The 24127-nt window shown below is 44.5% G+C and overlaps 1 protein-coding gene across 2 annotated transcripts in view; it reads right to left on the reverse strand.

Moving 5' to 3' along the window:
- TOX3 (TOX high mobility group box family member 3) overlaps positions 1–1879 on the reverse strand; it is an 89591-nt gene extending 87712 nt beyond the window's left edge. For both annotated transcript variants that reach the window (XM_072117698.1, XM_072117697.1), the window contains exon 1: positions 1166–1879. In XM_072117698.1, coding sequence (XP_071973799.1) covers positions 1166–1264 — 99 coding nt within the window. In that variant the 5' untranslated portion in view covers positions 1265–1879. The remainder of the gene's footprint in view (positions 1–1165) is intronic.
- Positions 1880–24127: the final 22248 nt, after the last annotated feature.

Consider the following 24127-nt stretch of genomic DNA (forward strand, 5'->3'; position numbering starts at 1 on the left):
GTGGTAGGTTTCCTTTAATGCTCACTGTAAGCTCTTGTGAGCAAGGCCCTCATTCCTATTGTTCCATATGACTGTTTGTAGTCTGTAAAGTAATATTTTATTTGTATATGTCCCCTACATTTTGTAAAGGCCTGCAGACAAAAACTTTTACTTGTGAGTAAGCCACATAAACAGTTCTCTATTGTTTAGGACATTACAAGACGGCATCTCCATGCTACATATCATGGGTTATACTGTGTACCAACAGTTAAAAGTCTAGCAAACATTGATGCCCATATGTATGAAAATAAGAACTGGCGCTTGCCCTGTCACAGTTAATAGTTAAACTTTTCCAGCATGTAAACTTCTTACACAGTACAGTATGTACAAACAGTAAGATAAATAGGGCACATACACCCACACATATCATTATGCTGTATAGAAAATCACCCAGTGGCCCTAGAAGCTACATTCATATACATACATATAAATGTATTGCAAAACTGATCATTTACACCCTAAAACAATCCATTAGACTTGAATAATGAGATAATGTAGTTCTAATTCTCTCCAGTCGTTGCCAGCTGTCATTTGTTATGAAAAGTGATTAAGCAAAGGAGCAGGTTATAATCCTGATAACATGAACCAGTAATTTATTCCCTTAACAATAGCACAAGAGGCAGGATATACACACAGTACAAGTCAAACATTCCACACTGTGTCTCTCCATTCACATCAAATATACTGTTGTCAAAACACTGCAACATTATGACAAAGGATTGAGCTAGGATACATCTCATGCAGACACCATGGGTGGATTGTAAAAGGGGGGAAAAAGAAAAACCTGGAGACAAGAAAGTTGCCAGTACAAAGACTGAAGCCCTGCACATAATTAGCACATGTGCAGCTCAACATTATTCTGTAATTAGATGTCTAATGTGCCTATAGGACGTACTCATTAATTGACACATTAGTGATACCATGAGGTATTTAGACAACCACTTGCATTGCTTGTCTTTTAGCTTACAGACATGCAACACATCGCCCTAGCATTACATATCCCTGCAGGTCCTAAAACATAATACACATGAGCTAACAATCTAGCATAATGAACAGGGTGGGATGAAAAAGATACATCGTGACTATTTACAAACACAGTATTATCATAATAATAACCAATAATCACCTTGTAAGTGTAGTAGTCTAAACACTGGGAAAAGTCCAGATTGGATGATTCTCCAGTCAGGGCATTGCCAGCAGCTACAGGGTAAAACCTTACATCCATGTTTTAAGTAGTCAAGTTGCAGTTTCAGCCAGTCCTAGTCAGAGGAGTAGGAGATGTTGGTCAGCAGCATTCAATATCTTGGAGTCCTCAGGTGCAAGTACAACACAAGTTACTGAGCAGAGGCTTAGATGTTAGGATGAGGAGTTCGGAAGGGTCTTCTCGTAGTAGGGAGGTTCGGGGCTGCTATTTGTAAAAATGCAGGCAGCCAAACCATAGGACTTGCCTATGCATTGATGCACAGCAGCTGCTATACACAAAGGAGACACGCGTTGGGTTATTGGAATCAGGAGATCCCGGAGCAGAAGCTGATCACAAGCAACCAAAACAATGCAAAAATAAAAAAGCAGAGGTCACTCTCAAACCATGATAATAATTGAGAACAAAGTAAACTCCAAACAGATCCAGAGGACTTTATTCCAGAAATAGGGGTTTGTGCAATGATGGATACATGAGTTTCTATGAAATGACCTCTCTGCTGGCTTAAAAGAAACGAAGGGGGTGGAGTGGGGGGTATTGAAAAACAAAACAAAAAAAGTCTTTGCAGCCAACGGTTGCAGAGTGGAGTTAGAAGTGGTAGAGAGTCAGGAGCTGCTGCTGGCAGGGCTCCCTGGGAGAAATGAATAGTAATAGGCAATGACAAGCAGGAGCTGGGTTCCTCCTCCCTCCACCACTCCCACTGAGTGCAGCTGCTACTGTGTACATAGTGTGGACATACTGATGCAAGGAGGCACCTACTGTTGTTACAGGGATGCTGGGATACAGCAGGCACTGACATAGGTGGATTGCTGTGGCTGCACTTCTGCATGTGTGCTGCTATTTGCTGCTTGTCAGGATGTTTGCATTGTCACAATACAGTACATCTTGTCTAGGTTTCAGCTTAGTGAATGTTTTGTGCAGAATATATGTTGTGATGCAGTGCACAACATGAACTGACCATAACAATCTGTCTTTAATTCACAGTGACTAGTCTTTCTAGCTAGCCCTTTGTTAAAGGGATGTATCAGCAGGACTGTAGTTGTACTATGAACTATACTATGCTACCAATAGAGAGAATATATTGGTTGTGTTATAACATTTGTAGTATAATATATACTATGCTACCAGTAGAGAGCATATAATGGCTTGTATTAAGCAGTACTATGATAAACCCTCAACCAAAAATCATATGGAGCAAATTATAATTAATGAAGGTTCTACCCAGCACACTTGTGCAACTGTAATCAATTGACACACAAGGTTCTAGTGAACGCACACAAAAACAGTGCTGGACTATCATTTGGTGCAATCAACAAGCATTTTCAAATCAAGTATATTTTTTTATGAAGTTTTTGTAACGTATACACAAAGGACCTGATTAAGGCTAGGGATAAAGAGCAGCATTGTAGCAGATTTACAAAGTGCATGCAACATGAAAAACCTACAATTAGAGATGGGCGAATCGATTCTAACAAAGCGGAATTTGTTTAGAATTTCAGGAAAACTTTGATTCATCAGAAATCCAAAGTTTCCGGTGATTCGTGGGAACAAAGTTTTTTTCCCCACTTTATTAGCTAAATGGGTGTGAGCACAACTTGTTAAATGGGGCAGAGAACTCTGGGAAGAAGAAAGGAACACCCTCGATGACATGTGCAGACGTAAAAGCCAATCAGCGACAGGCAGGCTAATGTGATGTTAGGGCGCGTTTACACGTTGCATTTTGACCTGCGTTTTCATTGCATTTGAAACACATTGCAACAGCTGAGGAGAGGTGATTTGCCTAATTACATCAATGTTAACATTTCCGTTTACAAAACGCATAGTAAATGCGATGTTTATGCATACGTTAACAATGCGTTAACAAACGTAAGCGGTAATTTAATTAGGCAAATTACCTCTCATCAGCTGCTGTAATGCGTTTCAAACGCAATGAAAAAGCAAACAAAACGCCACGTGTGAACGTGCCCTCACAGCCCCATAAAAACAGGCAGCCATTTACAATCTCATCATTTCACACTGCATGTGCTGTCTGTAGCGTCCAGCTGCTTGTGCTCAGGGTGTCCGTTTTGGGTGATCTGTATATCTCAAATTGCTGGTCTTTTTATTTACTGAAGTTAATAGCAAGAAATCTGTAAAATCCAGATGGTTTCTGCTGTGATTTTTGCTCCAATTCCATGGTGTCCATTTTGGGTGAACTGTATACCCCAAATTACTGGTCTTTTTAGTTGCTGAAATTAATAGCAAGAAATCTGTGTAAAATCCACATAGTTGCTGCTGTGATATTTGTTCCAATTCCAGAGTGTCAGGTGTTGATTGAAAAAAACCCCAAAGTTTTTTTGGTTCATAAGGTAGATATCAATAAATCCATGTCAAATCAACATAGTTGATTAACCAATATGTCAGGCAGAGAGGTGGCAGTTGGAGCAGGCACAGGTCACAGCACAGTAAGGGGATGCCGCAGCAGGGGTGACTCTGTTAGGCCAGAACTGCTGGTGTCATCTAGCGGCAGAGTGTAGAATAATAACTCAAAGGTTTTTTATTGGTTAAGTCATCCACTTCCTCCCAAATGACAACTGACAACCCCAGCCAAGAGTATGTGGGTTCGTCAGATACAACGCTTAGTTGGCATGGCCCAGGAGCAGGTCAGCGGCCCTCATTTGTCCTCAACCAGCCTCTGTCTTGTTCATTTCCCTCAGCCAGAAATTTACTAGGTGGTCTGGGCTCTGCGCCACTATACAGCGAGTACAAATTCTTTGAGGACAGTCAGCAGCTGCTTGGCAGTAAAGAGGTGGAGCAGACATCTGCTGCTTCATGAAGTAGGCGGGAAAGTAGAGATGTGGAGAGTGGCAAAGGAGGTTATGTTGCACTTGCAAGTAGTCGGGCTGTGCATACTGGGACCAGGAGAATAGTAGTGATAGTGAAACACAAATCGATGATGATGTAGCCAATGGCACTTGGGAGCCGGATGAAGCCATGGCTTCATCATCATCGTCGGGAGTAAAGAGTGTCACCTTGCGCGTCAGGCAGTAAAGCAGGCAGCAAGTCGCTACTGTGGCCGTGAGTCAGCAGGGTGGCAGCAGTGCGAGGACGGGAGACAAACAGCCGTGGGGTACAAAACCCTCTTCCTCTAATTAACAAGTGCCACAGGGGCTCAGCGAGGCAGCGGCATTAGTACTCTCTCCATGCAGAGTGTTGGCGGTAAAATCACCTTCTCGGGGGTATGGCAGTTTTTTGTTAAGACAACAGAGGAGCCGAGTGGAAAGGGAAGCGTGGCCAGGGAGCTAAAGTTGGCACCACGTCCCTGCCTCAACACATGCAGCGTCATTATCCAATGGCCTGGAAGAAACGTGTCTCAGATGGGGAGGTCTATCCTGCCGCCGCAGCAACAGAAACAGCACTTAGTGGCACAAATGCCATTTCAGCCAGTCAAGGCTCTCTGCCGATGGGAGCTGTTTGTCTTTGACATCTTCTCCCCGTCCAGATGCTCCTTCTCCTTGCTACGCATGGTGGCAGCAGTCATTGCTCGAGGTGATTACAAAGAGACAACTGTATGCGTCCAGCTATTCTAAGGTGCAGAAGCTGACGTGCTCCTGTCCAAGTTGTTGATACTGCAGTTCCTCCCTTTCCAAGTTGTGGACTCTGCACCCTTCAGAGAACTAATGGCTTGTGTCGAACCGAGGTGGAGAGTTCCAAGCCAAAATTTCTTTTCCTAAAAGGCAGTACTAGCCCTTCACAAATATGTATAACAGAAGGTGGGCCAGTCCTTGAGCTTATCAGCAGCGCAGACGTGTGGAGCTGTAACTACGGTCAGGGCCAGTACATGTCCTTTACGACCCACTGGGTGAATGTGCTTCCCGCCCAGCCACACCAACAACTTGAACAGGAGACGCCGCTTTCTCCTCCACGTTGTCAAACTGCTGCTCCTGCGCCAAAATCTGAATCCTCCTTCTCCACCACCACCTCAGCCTCCACAATTTTAAGTGCTGCTCCATCATACCACATGTGCAGGGCACAGTGGTGTCACGCAATTCTACACCTGGTTTGCCTGGGCGAACGATGTCACACAGGTGAGGAACATCTCCGCCTCATGCGAGAAGAAATCAATATGTGGCTTTGTCCACATGAGTCCGATGGGGGCTGAACTGGAGGAGGACATTGGAGCACAAGCAGAGTCTAGTGCAATTTAGTGGTTTTTCTACTCGGGTGACAGGAAAGGAGGAGCAGGAGCATCCGGAGGAGGTAGAAGATGGGGCAGATGACCCACAAGCACCGTAGCAGTATACAGTGGAGATGGAGGTTGGGAGCCCCTCAGAGTCACTTGCGCAGATGGCCCACAGCATGCTGCTTTGCCTAACTAGTGACAGCTAAATAGTTAATATCAAGCATAGGGATGACTTTTGGCTCTCCACCCTCTTGGACCCTTGCTACCGGCCCAAAATAGTTGCCTTTTTTTCCAGCTGCTGAGAGTGAGCAACAAGTGGCCCACTATAGAGAATTACTGTGCAGACAGTTGGCCGCTGCCTATGTGCACCATTGTCCATCCTCTGTCAGGTCTGACCAGGGGATTCCTGGCAGTCATCGCTCACCATCGGCAGCAGCTTAAGTCTGGAGTCCTTAATGAGCATCTTTCTTCACCCGCCTAGTGAGGAGGGTAGCCACCAACAGCAGCAGGACATAGAGCAGACCCTGCAGCAGCAGGTGGTGGCCTACTTGGACAGCACTTTACCACCCCAGGTAAAGGATCCCCTGGACTACTGGGTAGCCAAACTCGATGTGTGGCTGCAACTTGCAGAGTTTTCAGTAGAGTAGCTGTCCTGCTGGCCAGTAGTGTGGCATCAGAGCGGGTGTTCAGTACAGCAGGGGGCCATCGTTACCCCAAGGAGAACCCGCTTGTCCACCCGTAATGTGGAGAGACTGACCTTTGTCAAGATGAATCAGGCCAGGATTTCAACACACCAGTACCTTATGCATCAGATTAGATCAGTCATGATGCCTCCCCCAAACGTTGAGAAATGAGTCTGGATTCTAACTAGCTGCCTCAGCCACTATTCTGATGCTGCCGCCCACCATTTTGATCAGGGACTGGAATTGTCACCCACCTCCACACACCGTCATTGTTCCACTCTGTGGCCTCCTGCTGCTGCCACCTCCACATTCTGCCATTGTGCCACTCTGTGGCCTACCATGTTGCTGTCAGCTAAAAATTTATCATTTTGCCACTCTCTGACCTTCTGCTGCTGCTTCCACCTCTACACTCTGTCATTGTGACACACTGTTGCCTCCTGCTGCTGCCGACACCTCAACATTCTGTCATTGTGCCACTCTGTGTCCTACCTTGCTGCCACCTCCACATTCTGTCATTGTGCCACTCTGTGGCCTGCCATGTTGATGCCACCTCCACACTCTGCAACCTCCACACTCTCCATAATTTGTCATTGTTCCACTCTGCGGCCTACTCATGCTGTTGCCTTCTAACTGCTGTCTCCCTGGAACACCCTGTGATTTCCATAATGCTGTTTTCACCCTCCACCACTCTATGACATTGCCACTATGTTTTGTTTTCCCCTTCATTTCATCTGAATGAAAAGCCTGAGGATTGTTAGCCAAAAGCAGTAGTGGGTAGAGAACACAGAGGACATGCAAATATCCCATTTACTCTTTACACCTTATCCACTCTTTTCGGGATTTTCTACATGTAGTCGCATTTAACAGAACAGGTTCCATCGTAATCTATGGAATAGAGATGAGCGAGTATACTCATCCGAGCTTGATTAAGGTACTCGAAACAGCTAGTTGCTCGGACGAGTATTTCCCTTGCTCAAGATCGAGCATTTAATTAAAAAAACACAGGGGCAGTGGCAGCACGGAGACATCGGGGCAGCACGGGGACATCGGGGCAGCGGCAGCACGGGGACATCGGGTCAGCGGCAGCACGGAGACATCGGGTCAGCGGCAGCACGGAGACATCGGGTCAGCGGCAGCACGGAGACATCGGGGCAGCGGCAGCACGGAGACATCGGGGCAGCGGCAGCACAGAGACATCGGGGCAGCGGCAGCACGGAGACATCGGGGCAGCGGCAGCACGGAGACATCGGGGCAGCGGCAGCACGGAGACATCGGGGCAGCACGGAGACATCGGGGCAGCACGGAGACATCGGGGCAGCACGGGGACATCGGGGCAGCACGGGGACATCGGGGCAGCACGGGGACATCGGGTCAGCGGCAGCACGGAGACATCGGGTCAGCGGCAGCACAGAGACATCGGGGCAGCAGCAGCACGGAGACATCAGGGCAGCACGGAGACATTGGGGCAACGGCAGCACTGAGACATCGGGGCAGCGGCAGCACGGAGACATCGGGGCAGCCACACAGAGACATCGGGAAGGGCAGAGAGATCGGCGAGAATTCAGTGGAAGAAGAGGAGCGGATCCCGGGACAGCGTATCTCCCGACAAGTAAGCAGATGTGCCGAACATCTGCAATCTATTCTTCACTGTGTTTTTCACTTAAATGATCCTGTGTTCACTGTGTTCACTGTTTTATTCTGTTCTTCACTGTTCTTCACATCTGCTAACTTGTCGGGAGATAATATACGCGTGGAACAGTGAAGAATAGATTGCAGATGTTTGCATACATCTGCTAACTTATGAGAAGACATTCTTTTTCAATTAAATAACACATTTTATTCCCGAACCATGGTCCCTTTGAAAAATGCTCGAGTCTCCTATTGACTTTAATGGGGCTCGTTATTCGTGACGAGCACTCGAGCATCTGGAAAAGTTTGTCTCAAATAACGAGCATCTGATTTCAATGTAAAAAGAGTGGACTCTTTGATGTTAAAGTGGGATCTTGGCCCTTAGCTCAGTCCTTTCGAGCTGGCACAGATGTTACCTTGTCAGGCTGTGTTCCCACTTCACTTATTTGGTCAATTTGGCCCCTTTAAGTGCCCATAGAATTGAAGAGTGAAGCGAATCTAAGAGCGGTGGCTGTCATGTGCATGTCATACTAAAACACAGCATTGTTTGAAGACCAAACCACGCTCTCTATGCATATTTGAGCATGTCACAACATTCTACAACATCCTACAGGCTCTATATAGCCAGGAAATATCTGTTTTTTTAATGTGATTCAACATGATTCAATTCGAAATTTTTAAAAAATTTGGTGAAAATGGTCGAATTGAATTTTGACAAATTCACCCATCTCTACCAACAATGTAAAATTATTTCTTCTACAGGTGTAGGATCCATAGCCTATCAAATATTGCTCATGATTCAATGGTAAAATTCAACATTAGCTATGCAAACTTTTTTTTGCCTTCATCATATTGTGGGTTAAAGTGACACTGCCACATTTGTGTTTAAATGTAGTTAAAGGCTGCAAAAAGAGGTTGAACTGATCCAATTTGTGCCGGGGCAGCGGCAGCACGGAGACATCGGGGCAGCGGCAGCACGGAGACATAGGGGCAGCGGCAGCACGGAGACATCGGGGCAGCGGCAGCACGGAGACATCGGGGCAGCACGGGGACATCGGGTCAGCGCCAGCACGGAGACATCGGGGCAGCGGCAGCACGGAGACATCGGGGCAGCGGCAGCACGGAGACATCAGGGCAGCACGGAGACATCAGGGCAGCACTGAGACATCAGGGCAGCACTGAGACATCGGGGCAGCGGCAGCACTGAGACATCGGGGCAGCGGCAGCACTGAGACATCGGGGCAGCGGCAGCACTGAGACATCGGGGCAGCCACACAGAGACATCGGGAAGGGCAGAGAGATCGGGGAGACTTCAGTGGAAGAAGAGGAGCCCCTTTAAGTGCCCATAGAATTGAAGAGTGAAGCGAATCTAAGAGCGGTGGCTGTCATATGCATGTCATACTAAAACACAGCATTGTTTGAAGACCAAACCACGCTCTCTATGCATATTTGAGCATGTCACAACATTCTACAACATCCTACAGGCTCTCTATAGCCAGGAAATACCTGTTTTTTTAATGTGATTCAACATGATTCAATTCGAAATTTTTTAAAAATTTGGTGAAAATGGTTGAATTGAATTTTTACAAATTCACCCATCTCTACCAACAATGTAAAATTATTTCTTCTACAGGTGTAGGATCCATAGCCTATCAAATATTGCTCATGATTCAATGGTAAAATTCAACATTAGCTATGCAAACTTTTTTTTGCCTCCATCATATTGTGGGTTAAAGTGACACTGCCACATTTGTGTTTAAATGTAGTTAAAGGCTGCAAAAAGAGGTTGAACCGATCCAATTTGTGTTTACATTGAAACGCTTTGTAACGAGATTGAGAACCACGTGTTTTACATTGTTTACATGCAGGTCACATTATTGTATCACCTATTAGCTGATCTGCAAATACAGCTGGATCATGAAAGCCCATGAAAATGTACCTGTTTGTTGGTCCATAAGACAGACAGACTACACACATTGCCAAACTGTATTGCCTGTTGAGTTCTCTGCTCCAAACCTTTAAAATGTTTTTTAAACCCTGATTTTTATTCTTTAAATGACCCCTTTTAAAAAAAAGGCTTGTCCATAAAGAAAAAAAAGAAAACAACAAACCTGAAATTTGAACCACTCATTCCAAGATGAAAAACAATTCTCATGAAATTAGACTGCACTTTGACCTTTCACTTCTTCATCACATCTACTTGGAGACACAGACAGTGAAGGGTTGGGAGCGGGTTATGTACAGCATCTGGAATAGAGCTGTGTGCCCAAATTAGCATAAAATTTGTGCTGAGCAAACTGATTTGTCCATTCATATATTTTGTCACTCCACTCATGATTGATTTGCTGGCACATTTAAAAGAAGTATATTCCGGTGTACTTGTTTAATGCATGTTCTGGGAAGGGACTGAGACTCAGAGAAAGACAGTGGGCTCTAAAACTAAACCCCCTTTCAAGTTGTTCCTGCCTATTGCCCGGCCCACTATAGGCAGTAGGTAAACAACTAGGAGACATTCCCTTTCTTTGCCAAAGTGTAAAACACAAAGAGTAAACAAGGGTTGTCAGTACAAAATCACAGGAGCAGAGAATAGTCAAAACACAATCCAAAAGTCAGAATAGCAGAGACAGAAATTATAATCACAAGAAAAGTATGGAGCTAACTAAGAAACTTCTTCAGCCTTACAATGTTGGGCAGAACTGTTTTGTCATATCAGATCTGGTTCCAACAGTCATGCGGTCAGAAGAGGGAGGAAGAACCTGTCAATAACAGCAGGTTATTGATGAACCATAGCCAAGCTGATTGAGAGAAAAAGGTGGCGTGCTTATCAATTCAAACAGACACCAAGTCTGAACCCAGTTCACACGGACAGCATTCAAGAAAGACGCAAACATACAATAAGAACCTCCTCAGCTGCACAGTGCAAGAAGCAGACACAGATGCGACAACCTGTTTTCTTAATCTGGAAAAATAGCAAAATGCTAATGTTAAGGAATTGGTGAATTGGGTAGAGATATCCATTATTGTTCACCAGGAACTTGACTTTAACAAGGACAACCAACACCTCTTACAAGTAAAAGCAGGAGCACAAAGTTCATTGCTAGAAAGAGCAGTGCAGTCAGTAGCCAATGGTAGACCATTGCTGAGAGCAACTAGATGGAATAACACTTATGCTTATTTGTTTTATTGTTTTCAACAATAATGCAGACAATGCAGAATATTCTCTATATGCAATAATCTCTTGTATTATTTATTCTATAATTTTATGCCAACCATTTATTTTTCTATTCAGTTGATACTACACTAAAACATCTGTTTTACAGAAAAGGTATTGTTGTCATTCCATTTTCCCCAGTGTTTCTGCAAGCTTTATCTTATCTGTAGGGAGCAAAGAATAAAAAATAAAAATAAATGTATTTTTCTGGTAACACAAGGTGCAGTCATGCCAGTAAACAGTAAAACATTTTTTTCAGTATTCTTTCTAGGTTGTAGGGTATTCATGGTATTTTGGGATTTCTTTAATTTATTTGGTCCTTTTTTATTATATATATTTAAGTGAATATTTAAAGGGGTTATGCCATAACCTAACTTTCTTTTTAAAATCACCCCAAAAGCACTACATATTCAGAAAAATATAAATAATGGTTAACTCGAGTAAAAAAAAATGTTTTTATTTGTTATCTTGGTGCTTGTTCGGCCTCTATTGTGTGTGTCTCACAGAAACAAATGTGGGAGGGGCCAAGAAGGCACATGCACAGCACTAAGGTGCAGTTTTACCCATAATCATTTGCAGGTTCTTCTCTCTCAGTGGCCATCCCCTACCTTGACAACACTGCTTAAAGTCTTCTTCCCCCTGCTGTGTTCAAATAGTCCCTGTACTTACTGATCCGCACTACATCAGGATTACAGTAAATATCATGGAAATGCTGCATGTTCTCTTGCCAAAGCCTTGACACTCTTTCCCCTGTCCCTTCTTATCCTTGTCACCATAAGGATTTATCACAAGTGTGAGAAGAAAACTGTTCTAGTTGCTCATGGTAAACAATCAAAGATCAAGTGTTATTTTACAAACTAAGTTAGTAAACTGAAAGCCGAGATCCGATTGGTTGCCATTAGTAACTAGAACAAGTGCTCTCAGGCACTTCAGATTAATCCAATAACTTAAATATATACTTATATGGACCTCATTAATAATAATAACAACCACTCACAGTTCAGCTATCATTTTTTCAAAGCAGTTAAAAAACTTAAACCGTGCCAAGATTTGCTATTAGCAGCATTAAAAACATGATCACCATAGCAGCTGATAATCTTCTATCTACATGAAGAAAGGCAGATAGCATTTCTGAGGGTGTGTTGACACGTTGTGTTTTCATTGCGTTTAAAACGCATTACAACAGCTGAGGAAAAGTGATTTGCCCAATTACATTACTATTTACATTTGTTAACGCTATGTTAATGTATGTTAACATCGCATTTACAATGCGTTTTGTAAATGAAAATGTTAACAGTAATGGAATTAGGCAAATCACCTCTGTTGAGCTGTTGTAATGTGTTTTAAACGCAATGAAAACGCAACGTGTCAACACACCCTCAGAAATGCTATCTGCCTTTCTTCATGTAATGTGTTTTAAAACGCAATGAAAATGCAACCAAAGTGCAACGTGTGACCGCGCCCTTAGGAGTGCAGTGAGTGCTGCGCTCTCCTAATTAGGAGCTTGGACAGAGCTGCCTTGGACTTTTTATTTACTTTTAATAGGTTTTTTGACAGTTTATTTTTTACTACGACACTAATATACTAAATAATATATGTGTGTGTTCCCTTTAGTTAATATATAGTTCACGCAACACTATTATCTTATAGCAACACTCCACAGGATCACTGTTATCAGTGAACTATACATACAGACAGGCAGAAAGGGTGCAGAGTGCATCTTCCCTTCATCTGCTCATCCCCTTTGCTCCAGGAATCCTTGTGATCTCATCAGTGACGTCACAGGATTCCTTGGCATCCATTGGGGTGTGTTCACATGTGGCAATTTCTGGATGCATTCTAAAAACATCCGAAAAACACATTCCTTAAAAACCACATGCATTAGTAAAACACAATGGAGCATGTTCTTCATGAATCTGGCGCCCCTTGCACTCCCCCGACATAGTTCACTTTTTTATGGTGCACCTTAAACATGGGCCGTGCAACACAATTCTGTTAGACTTGTTAAATCTGTCACGGTCCACCTGAGCACAGAAACACCCCCTAATTAATGTTTCACGATTAATAGTGCAGCCGCGCCATAAAAGGGCCGTGTGGACCCTTCTTAAATATGGAACATCCCTGCCAATGCAATGCAGAGGAGTGGTTGCGAATAAGCCCCTTATATGTGTGTCCCCCTAATAGTGAGTCTAATCAGCTCCCCTGCACTACAGATATACTCGATGACAACAATAAACAATATTTAACCCTTCCCTCAATAGGCAAGGGTTAAATATTGTTTATTGTTGTCATCCAATAATATGCCTCAATACACTTAATTGTGAACTGGAGTGTGATTGGAGGAGGAGACCACCTGACCAGGGATTAACTAAACCCTTGGTCAGGGGAGGAGTTAGCTCTCTGGAGATCGAGCTCTCAACACAGGAGAAGCTCGGAGCACCAAGCTTCTGACTGAGAAGCACCACCTCAGAGCACATGCTCTGGCCACAGGCCTCCTAAGTCTTAGCAACTACAGACAGAGTGACACAGGACAAACAGGACAAAGCCGCAGCTTCCAGCATTGGACCCAGCTACATCCCAGCCTGCCCCTGCATCCAGGCTTGTGACCTAACTCCTAAGGTTCCTTCTCCAAGATCACTCCAGTACTGCACTTGTACAGAATCGTTTGGCGTGTTGTTACTGTTGGTTCGAATAAAGAACTGTAAGTTACTTTTATGCAGAAGCTGGTCCTTGCTACAGCTGTATCACCATTAAGGTCTGCCCCAGGTAGAACCAGTACATCAGCCTCTCCCTCTATATAATTTCTTGCATACACCACCTGCTGGAGACCTGCCAGGCTGTGGGACAGCCCTTCGGTCCCCATACCAAGCACCGTGACACCGTAGACCGCAACCGCCAGCCACTCCGGTATTCTGGGCTCCGGCTGCCTCCAGGTCCCAAGAAAAGGCTAGGCCCTGGTGGGGGATGTTGCAAATACCTGTGCAAGCAGTTTAGAAATAAAGTGCAAAGTCAGAAAGAAAACTGGCGCAGGTCTTTTTTTTTAAATCAAATAAATTTTTATTAAACATTTTCAAGTTTTACATACATTAAAACAGTATCCCCCCCCCACCCCCTCCCTTCCAACAACCCCCCCTCCCCACCTGGTTACACATATAGGGGCAAATTTACTTACCCGGTCCATTCGCGTTCCAGCGGCGGCTTCTCCGCTCTGGATTCGGGTCTGGCCGGGATTTAATAAGGTAGTTCTTCCGCCGTCCACCAGGTGGCGCTGCTGCGCTGAAAGTAAACTCATCGCGCCGGAATGCACCGAGCTGGACCAGGTGAAGGTAAGCGGTCCTTATGCGACACATTTTCGGTTTTTAAATGCGGCGGTTTTTCCGAATACGTCGGGTTTTCGTTCGGCCACGCCCCCCGATTTCCGTCGCGCGCATGCCAGCGCCGATGCGCCACAATCCGATCGCGTGCGCCAAAATCCCGGGGCAATTTAAGTACAAGCGGCGCAAAACGGAAATATTCGGGTAACACGTCGGGAAAACGCGAATCGGGCCCTTAATAAATGACCCCCATAGTCTCATAAGTACAATGTGTTACGGTTCACTCAATGAACTTTTTACAGACAGTAAGGAGCCTGGTTATCAATGAACAATTTCTATTCGTTATCAGGATATAATGTCACATTTTAACAATTCCTCAGTCTATAGCCAATATATCACAAACTCACTCCCGGCCACTCTCCCCAAATCTTATCAAATTTTTTAATAGCTTTCCTCTTAAGATAAACCCCTTTTTCCATTTGGAGGAGTCTAATCATTTTGTCCTTATATTCTTCTAAGGTAGGTGGGTCTGGGCTCAACCACTTTTGAGCTATCAGCTTCCTAGCTTGATATAGTGATCTTTTGAGCGCTAATCTGAGACTCTCATTACCCGGTAGTTCCTCAACATATCCCAGGACACATTGTAGAGGATTCTTGGGAATAGTCAGTTGAAATATGCTTTCCAGATATGTAAGCACTCCACTCCAGAAGCGACCCAGGAATGCGCAGCCCCAGAACATGTGCATATGATCAGCTGGGCCCTGGGCACATCTAGGGCACACATCATCCTGCCTAACTCATACGCGGTAGAGGAAGGCAGGAGTTCTGTACACCCTGTGAACAAGATATATTTGTGAAATCCTTAGGGCCTCAGACGTGGACACCTGAGGAACTGATGCTAAAATTCCCTCCCATTGGTCATCTGAGATGGGACCCAAGTCCACCTCCCATTTCTGCTTCAAATTGAGGGGGAAATTCTTTAGGTAGGCTTCAAGCAAATGACTATACAATACGGAGATCAGGCCAGAAGTTTCCCCTTTGGCGGCCGTTATTGTGATCACAGGAGCAGTACCAGTGGTAAGTTTCGTTGTGGTCACTTGTGTATCCCACGCATGTCGTAGCTGTAAGAATTTGTAGAACTGGCTATGTGGTAATTGGAACGGCTCCTGCAGGTCAGAGAATGCCTTAAAAGTACCCTCAGAGTGTAGCTGATGGATAAACTTCACACCCGCCTGTTCCCAGGGAGTAAAGCCCTCCAGCCTAAAAAATTCTGGTAACCTTGGGTTCTTCCAGATGGGGGTGAAAAGAGTGCAACCTTCAACCTCCATCAATTGCTTGATTTTCCCCCAGACCTTTACCATAAGTGTCAGCGTGGGGATCCTAGCTCCTCCCTGTCCCGGAAACCCAGCTTCAATGGCAGCTAACAAGGGCCTGTGAGGTGTCATTTCCCTAATTAAAGCCGCAACAGCCCCACTTCCCTCCTCCACTCCCCAACCCCTCAGATGTTGTAGTTGGGAGGCCAAAAAATAAATCCAGGGGTTTGGGGCCGCCAGACCTCCAGCCTCTTTAGACCTCTGCAGCGTCTCATATTTAATCCGCGCCACCCCTTTTTTCCAGATTAATTCTCTAAACAAAGACTGTAATTTATGGAAAAATCTAAGGGGAATCCATATAGGGGTGTTATGTACAATGTACAATAGTTGGGGCATCATTATCATCTTGGTCAAATTGACTCTACCAATGACCGAGAGTGGTAGCTTGCACCATGTCGTGATTTTAGTAGCAAATCTCGCAATGAGAGGGGTCAAATTAAGCTGCAGGTAATCTTGGACTCTAGCTGAGACCTGAACACCAAGGTACTTGAATGTATTAACTACCTGAATAGGAGTGTTAGCTACCGTGGAGTCTTCTGAGAGTGGATCAATAGGCAATAGTACTGACTTACTCCAGTTTATCCGGAGCCCGGAAAAATCTCCAAACTGCACTATAGTAGTGATATCACTCTCTAGCGATACTCCTGTGTCACCTAAGAAGAGAAGCAAATCGTCTGCATATAAAGCTACTTTATCCATATGCATGTTATACTTGAGCCCTGTAATCGACTGACTGTCCCTCAGCATTTGCGCCAGTGGCTCGATTGCCAAAGCAAACAGCAAGGGTGACAGAGGGCACCCCTGCCTTGTCCCCCTGGTTAGACCAAAAGGTTGGGACAGTATCCCGTTAGCCCTCACTCTTGCTTTGGGGCAAGAATATAAAAGCTGCACCCATTTCCTAAAGTTGGGACCCAAACCTAAAGCTCTCCAGGACCACCCACAGGTACTCCCACTCAACGCTATCGAAAGCCTTCGCAGCGTCGAGTGAGAGCACCGCCCGACTCCCCACATTGTCTGGCTTCGACTGGAGGTTAAGGAAAAGCCTACGTAAGTTAATTGCTGTGGAGCGATTGGGCATAAAGCCGGATTGATCACTATGAATCAACCCATCTATAACAGTTATTAAACGTTGCGCCATAATCTTGGCCAGGATTTTAATATCAACTGTCAATAACGAGATAGGTCTATAGGATTCTGTCAGTTGTGTATCCTTCCCTGGCTTAGGTATAACTGTAATCACCGCTTCCCTCATAGATTCTGGTAACCTCCCAGTCTTAAATGCTGCCTGGTAGACTTCTAGTAATTTTGGGATAAGCAACTCCCTTAGTTCTTTATAGGCTTCTGTCGGTAAGCCGTCTAACCCTAGAGCTTTATTATTCTGGAAAGTATCCAGTGCCTCCTCTAACTCCTCCACTGATATCGGCTGGTCCAATGTCTCTCTTTGCTCTAGTGTGAGTGTAGGTAAGTGAATCTTATCTAGGTATTCCCTAATTTGCGACTTCTCCTTATTCAGCCTTGATGTATAAAGGTCATCGTAGAATCTCTGAAACTCTGTTACAATTTCTACTGTATCTACCATCAGAGCGCCAGTATCAGTTCTCAAAGATGGCACATGCGCAGCCCCATTTTTAGCATTAACAATTGTGGCCAGCAGATGGCCTGCACTTTCCCCCTCAATAAAGTAATGCTGTTTTAAAAAGAAACGCTTGTTAGCCGCCTACTGAAGCAAGTGATCAGTAAGGGTTTTCTGTGCCTCCAGCCACTGTTCCCTGTTAGCCTCTGATGGGCTTTCCACATATTCCATTTCGGTGGTATCTACTCTCCCCTTCAGCGTATTCGTGAGATTAGAACTGCGCTTTTTAACTCTGGAGATATGTTTAAAGTATAGACCTCTAAGATGCGATTTAGCTGCATCCCAAATGCTAGCGTTCCCTTCCCTAGGTGCATTATCCCTATAAAATTCCTCCATTTCTACTACAATCTCGGGCACATTGTTCAGAATGGGAAGCCAATAAGGGTTTAGTTTCCACATTGGTCTTTGACGGTGCTCAGGGACTCCTATATTGAGACTAAGCTGTAATGGGGCATGGTCTGATAGTGTCCGTGTGCCATATGAGACATGAGTGACTAGTCCCATTAGTCTACCATTCCCTATAGCTAAATCTATGCGGGAGAGCGACATATATGAAGCCGAAAAACATGAGTATCTCTTTTCCTGTGGGTTGCGAACCCTCCAGATATCCATTAGCTGCACCTCCTGCAGCAAGCGTGCAAGCGCCGTAGGGGGGCTGTTTGCGGGTATCGTTCCAGTATGGAACTTATCTAGGTGCGCCTGCAACCAACAGTTATAATCCCCTATCAGGAGAGTCGGTACATTTGGGTCAGCCATCACAAACGATAACACTGTCTTAATAACCCCTGCATTATATGGGGGAGGGACATATATGGCTGCTATACAAATATCAGTTTGATAGATAGTACCCGTTAAGCATACAAAGCGCCCCTCTGAATCAATTAAGGTTCTAGAGCATCGGAATGGCACATTTTTGTGGATAAGCACGCTTACCCCCCTAGAATTAGCCGTAAAATAGGAATGATATGCCATCCCAATCCAGGACCTATTGAAGAGGTGCACCGTTTCCGGGGTCATGTGAGTCTCTTGCAGGCACACAATAGAATCGGGAACAGCTTTCAGGGCTCTCATAACAGCATACCTTTTATTCGCCTCTCCTAACCCTCGTACATTCCACGAATGGACATTAAGTATCCTCGCCATTTGAATAATAATGAAAATAACCTATACACCATTTCCACACAGAAGAAAAAGCCACATTGACTACGTCCCAGACAATCACAATGAGACCAGGTTTCCTATTATGCCAAAAACCAGGGGGATTCCCACCCACAACAACACACAACCCGTCCCTCCCACCCTCCCCAACTTTTTGCAAACCCCAGGGGTAAAAACCCATAAACACCTGAATGCTGAGTAGCATTAAAGTATAAGCATTGCACTTTTTCATAGTGGTTAACTCTGTAAACAATTGAAATGCAATTCGTCAGTACCTTCCTTCGTTCCTGCATTATAATAACATAAGACCACCCTCTGTTCACACTTATTAACTTCTACAATAACTATTAGAAAATGGCTAATAACACTGCATGTACTCTTACAATATCAACCATCTTGCCTGACAGTGTCCAAAAAAAAATAGAACCTGTCCGTCAGGATAGGAGCTTTACGCCATTATGGGGATGGGGTTCGTCTCCCCCTCAGCTCTCTCTCATGGATGTCCAGCCAGGTCGTAGCATCCGCTGTCGAATCAAAGAAATGAGTGGTGTCCATGGCCGAAGCCTTCTTTTCACGTTCTGGAACTGAGCCCGTTTCCGCTGCACTTCACCGGAGAAATCTGGAAAGAGCGCCACTTTACCCCCTCCAATACTCAGTTGCTGCTTATCTCTCGCCATTCTTAGGATCCGGTCTCTATCCTTAAAATGCAGAAGCTTCACTAATACCGGTCTTGGGGGGCCCCCTGGTGGTAAGGGGCGGGATGGTACTCTGTGGGCTCTCTCCACAGCAAAAAGTGGTGTGAGGGCCTCTTTGCCAAATGTCTCTAGTATCCAAGCCTCAAAGAAATCGTCAGGATTCTTGCCTTCTATCCTTTCTGGCACACCAACTATACGGATATTATTGCGGCGCAGTCTATTTTCAAGATCATCTGCTTTCGCCATTAATGTCGCCACTTGACCAGATGTCTTTTTGACTTCTCTGGTGATCGGGGGTATAAGATCCTCCACCACCCCCACTCTTTCTTCTGCTGCTGACACCCTCTCTCTCACCGTTTGCAGATCATGTCTTATTATGGAGATGTCTGATTTTACATAGCCCATGTGGTCAGTTAATGTAGTCAGGGCCCCATTACATTGCATGACTGCTTTAAAAACATCAGTTAGGGTCGGTTCCTCCTCCTCAGCTTCACTCTCTGTCTGCAGTGTTTCCTGCTGAATGTCTGCAGGCTCACCTCGTGCCTTCTCAGGGGATTTCCCTTCCTCGCTCAGGCCGGCGCCATCTTGTCCACGCGGGCTGCTGTCTTCTCCGGCTTGTAGGCCACCTCTCCCCCTGCGACCCTCGGCAGTATCCGGTGAGTTAGTGGTTCGGGCAAATTGCTCTAACCGAGCCGCTACATCCAGCACTTTCGGGGTGTTGCGCAGCGTCTTATTCATGGCAGCAGCAGATGACGTGCGCGGGCCACCCGTCTCCGCTTTACCTCCGGTCTTGCTTTTCCCCTTTTCCGCCTTGGTAACCATTTCGGGCGATATATATGCTGCAGTCAGTGATCTTTCCGGGTGCTTTCCCCTCTCTGCTCCAGCACCAATTAGCACAGAAATCGGGTGTTCTCAGGATAAATCAGGATATTGTGCAGGAGCTCAGGCTGCGTGCGACCGCTCACATACTCGGCTCGGCCACGCCCCCCGGCGCAGGTCTTTTAGTAAATGTGCCCCAATGTGTTTTTGGCAGATATTGAGTTTACAATTACTGAAAGCCTCTATAAAAGAACCTATGGTTGGTTTCACAGCCCAATCTTGTCAATGGCACTGAAAGCATAGGTGTACAGTGCCTCATATTCACCATATAAGTGGACTGGCAGCAGATCTGTTAGAAAAAAAACATATTGGGCATTGCCACAGCTATTACAACCTAGCTTATATATGTAGCACAATATTTATCCGGTCCTGTAAATAAAATTATTTTTTAGTCTTCAATCTTTCATTTCAGCCTTCAGTCTTAAAGTTAGTCCGTTAAAAAATTTTAGGGAGATTTTAAAAATAGTTTGGAAAATTTTTCATGTCATTCACTATTTGTATTCAATAGATTACTATACAATAGTACTATATTCAATAATTCTCACTCTAGACAAAAGGATTAAGGGCTCATGCCCACGACAGTACAAAATGGCCTCAAGCTGTCTGTATTTGAACATATGCTTCATGGCTGCATAAATCTAATACTTTCCTGCATGTTTCGCTTCCCCGCTCAGTTCCGCTGGAGTTCACATTCTTTTTGATGGTGCTTGATCTTGCTACACAATTTGAAAGTTAAATCCCGTGCTCAGTTGGATTATCCAACAGCCCGCCCCCGATTTCTGTCGCATGAAAGCTGGCGCAGCTGCTCCAAAATCTGATCACGTGCAACACAATCACCGGTTAAATACCTGTCACAGCCGTGCAATACCAGAAAACGTTTGAAAATCTGGTGAAAGTGTGGCCGCGGACCCTTAGTAAATAAGCCCCCACATGTCTGTTTCATTAATGAGTAAATAATGTGTAAACCGCTCATGGATTTCATAAACAATAATTTATGAGTGATCCGTAAAAAACACATGCCAAACTAATGCAAACCGGCTGTGAAATACTTTGGGAGCATTACATATGGCATTGTCAGAAATTGCAGAAATTAGTAAATATGCTCCAATATTCCATAAGTGGTCTGATCATTGATTTGTTTAAGGGCAAAACTATGTAATTATCATGAGAATGTATTCATCTCTTGAAACATAGAATATTTGATTTGCTCTATTAGCAGCTGTTTGGCTCTGGTCACTAATATTAAGTTTACCATCAACCAATAGCCACCAAATCTTTTCCAGTTGCAGTTTTAACCACTAATTGTTTAGAACACAGTTTAACCAATTGTTTAGAAATGTAAGTTAAGGTTTAATGTATATAAATGTAGGCCTCATTTATGCATCTAAAGCAAAAGACCCTGCTACACAGAACAATCAGCTTCAGAGACTTAAAACACTATTAGATACCACCTGGTTTCTACACCAGGTACCTTTTCTTAAATGATCCCAACACTATTAATTTTTCCTGCCACTGAAAACCATCACCCACACAACCACCAGGTCAGAGCAGTAGACAGTAGGTCACTGCAGCATCTACAGCCTCGTACTCAACTTAACCAGATAGCTGGCAGCTCCCTTCTAACATTTTAACTTCAGAGTGCCCATCGGTTGTGCGTATCACTCAACTAGTACTGCTAGCTGAGGTTCTCTGATACACATTCAACCAGGTCAGAGGGTTCCTCCCATTCTGCTAACAAGCTCCGTTCCTGTTACAGATGTCAAATTTCTAGTCTGTGCAATCTATATGGCCCTCTTTGAGGCAACCCTATACTATATATGAGCCTTCAAACAGAGCACTACGATCTTTAGTGTAAGCATCACCAGGAGCCATAGAAGTCTATGGGGGGTGCCGTCATCTGGTCGCAAATCATGCAACCAGATCACAGCCCCCACAGCGGCCGTCTGAATTAGTCCTTTGTTGTGGTCTGTAGTTCCTATGTAAAACAACATGCTTTCCTTGTTCTTATCATGGGCAGGGATTTTAACCATGTTCTATGGCCTTCTATAGACTCCATCTCTACTACCCAACAACAGGAACCTACACCATTTTCCACCACTTTATTTGACATATTGGGGCAGATTTATGAAGCTGTATGAAAGTCAGAATATTTCTAATTGCCCATGGCAACCAATTGCAGCTCAGCTTTCATTTTGCCAGGGCTCATGAATATTTTAAAAGGGAGCTGTGATTGGTTCTCATGGGCATTCTGACTTTCAGACAGCTTAATAAATCGGCCTGAATGTGTGTTTATCATCCCTCAGAGCCCGACTATACTTTTATTAAATCGCTATAGGTCCTACTCAAGAATCACCTTTTTCTTAGTAGACAGTGAGCATCTTTGTAGAGTATCATAGTATATAAGGCTGGAAGGAGACGCAAGTCCATCAAGTCCAACCTTTAAGAATTAAATGTTTTATCCCCATAACCCGTGATATTTTTTCTCTCCAGAAAGTCATCCAGGCCTCTCTTGAACATGTACATAGAGTCCGCCATAACAACCTCCTGCGGCAGAGAGTTCCACAGTCTCACTGCTCTTACAGTAAAGAACCTTTGTCTATGGTGATGGTAAAATCGCCTCTCCTCTAGGCGTAGAGGATGCCCCCTTGTCCTGGTCACAGGCCGAGGTATAAAAAGATCTTTGGAGAGATCCTTGTACTGTCCGTTCAGGCATTTGTAAATTGTAATGAGGTCTCCCCTCAGTCGTCTTTTTTCTAAACTGAATAATCCCAAATTTTGTAATCTGTCAGTGTATTCTAGTTCCCCCATTCCCCTAATAATCCTGGTTGCTCTCCTCTGCACCCGTTCCAGCTCTACTATATCCTTTTTATACACTGGTGCCCAAAACTGTACACAATATTCCATGTGTGGTCTGACCAGGGATTTGTATAAGGGCAAAACTATGTCTTTATCATGAGAATCTATTCCTCTCTTGATACATCCCATTATTTTATTTGCTTTAGCGGCAGCCGCCTGGCTCTGGTCACTAAAATTAAGTTTACCATCCACCAATACCCCCAAGTCCTTTTCAGCTTCAGTTTTACTAAGTAATTGACCGTTTAGAACATAATTATACTTTTTGTTTCCATGGCCCAAGTGCATAACTTTACATTTATCTACATTAAACCTCATCAACCACTTCTCTGCCCACTCCTCAAGCTTCCACAAATCCCTCTGTAATGCTAAACTATCGACCTCAGTATTTATTACTTCACACAGCTTAGTATCATCTGCAAATATTGAAACTTGACTGTGTAAACCCACTACAAGGTCATTAATAAAAATATTAAAAAGAAGTGGCCCTAATACTGACCCCTGTGGCACTCCACTGGTAACATCAACCCAATCTGAGAATGTGCCATTAATGACCACCCTCTGTTTTCTATCACTAAGCCAATTATTTACTCAAATACACAGATTTTCTCCTATTCCCAGCAGTCTCATTTTATATACCAACCTTTTATGTGGCACGGTGTCAAATGCCTTTGAAAAGTCCAGATATACAACATCCACAGCGTCCCCCAGATCCAGTCTTGAACTTACCTCCTCGTAGAAACCTCGCAGATTAGTCTGACAGGACCGATCTCTCATAAACCCATGCTGACGCTGGGTTATAAGGTTGTGCACAGTCAGATACTCCAGGATAGCATTTCTAATAAACCCCTCAAATATTTTCCCCACCACAGCAGTTAGACTCACGGGTCTGTAGTTTCCAGGATCGCTATTTGATCCTTTTTTGTATATTGGTACCACATTTGCTATGCGCCATTCCTGTGGAACATAACCAGTCCTCAGTGAATCTTCAAATATTAAAAATAACGGTTTGTTTATCACCGTACATAATTCATGCAGAACCCAGGGGTGTATGCCTTCTGGCCCAGTTGATTTATCTATCTTAGTGGTTGCGAGGCGGCGCCGTACCTCTTCCTGGGTTAAACTGTTGACATTATAAAAAGAATTAACATTATTCCTCATTGTGTCTTCCACCAGGGGATTTTCCTGGGTAAAGACAGTTGAGAAGGCGACATTCAGTAGATTGGCCCTTTCCTCATCTCCTTCCACCATGACCCCCATGTTATTTCTAAGGGGACCCACACTCTCTGTTTTTAGT

This window comes from Engystomops pustulosus, chromosome 7, assembly GCF_040894005.1.
Source record: "Engystomops pustulosus chromosome 7, aEngPut4.maternal, whole genome shotgun sequence".
NCBI classification, from domain to species: domain Eukaryota; kingdom Metazoa; phylum Chordata; class Amphibia; order Anura; family Leptodactylidae; genus Engystomops; species Engystomops pustulosus.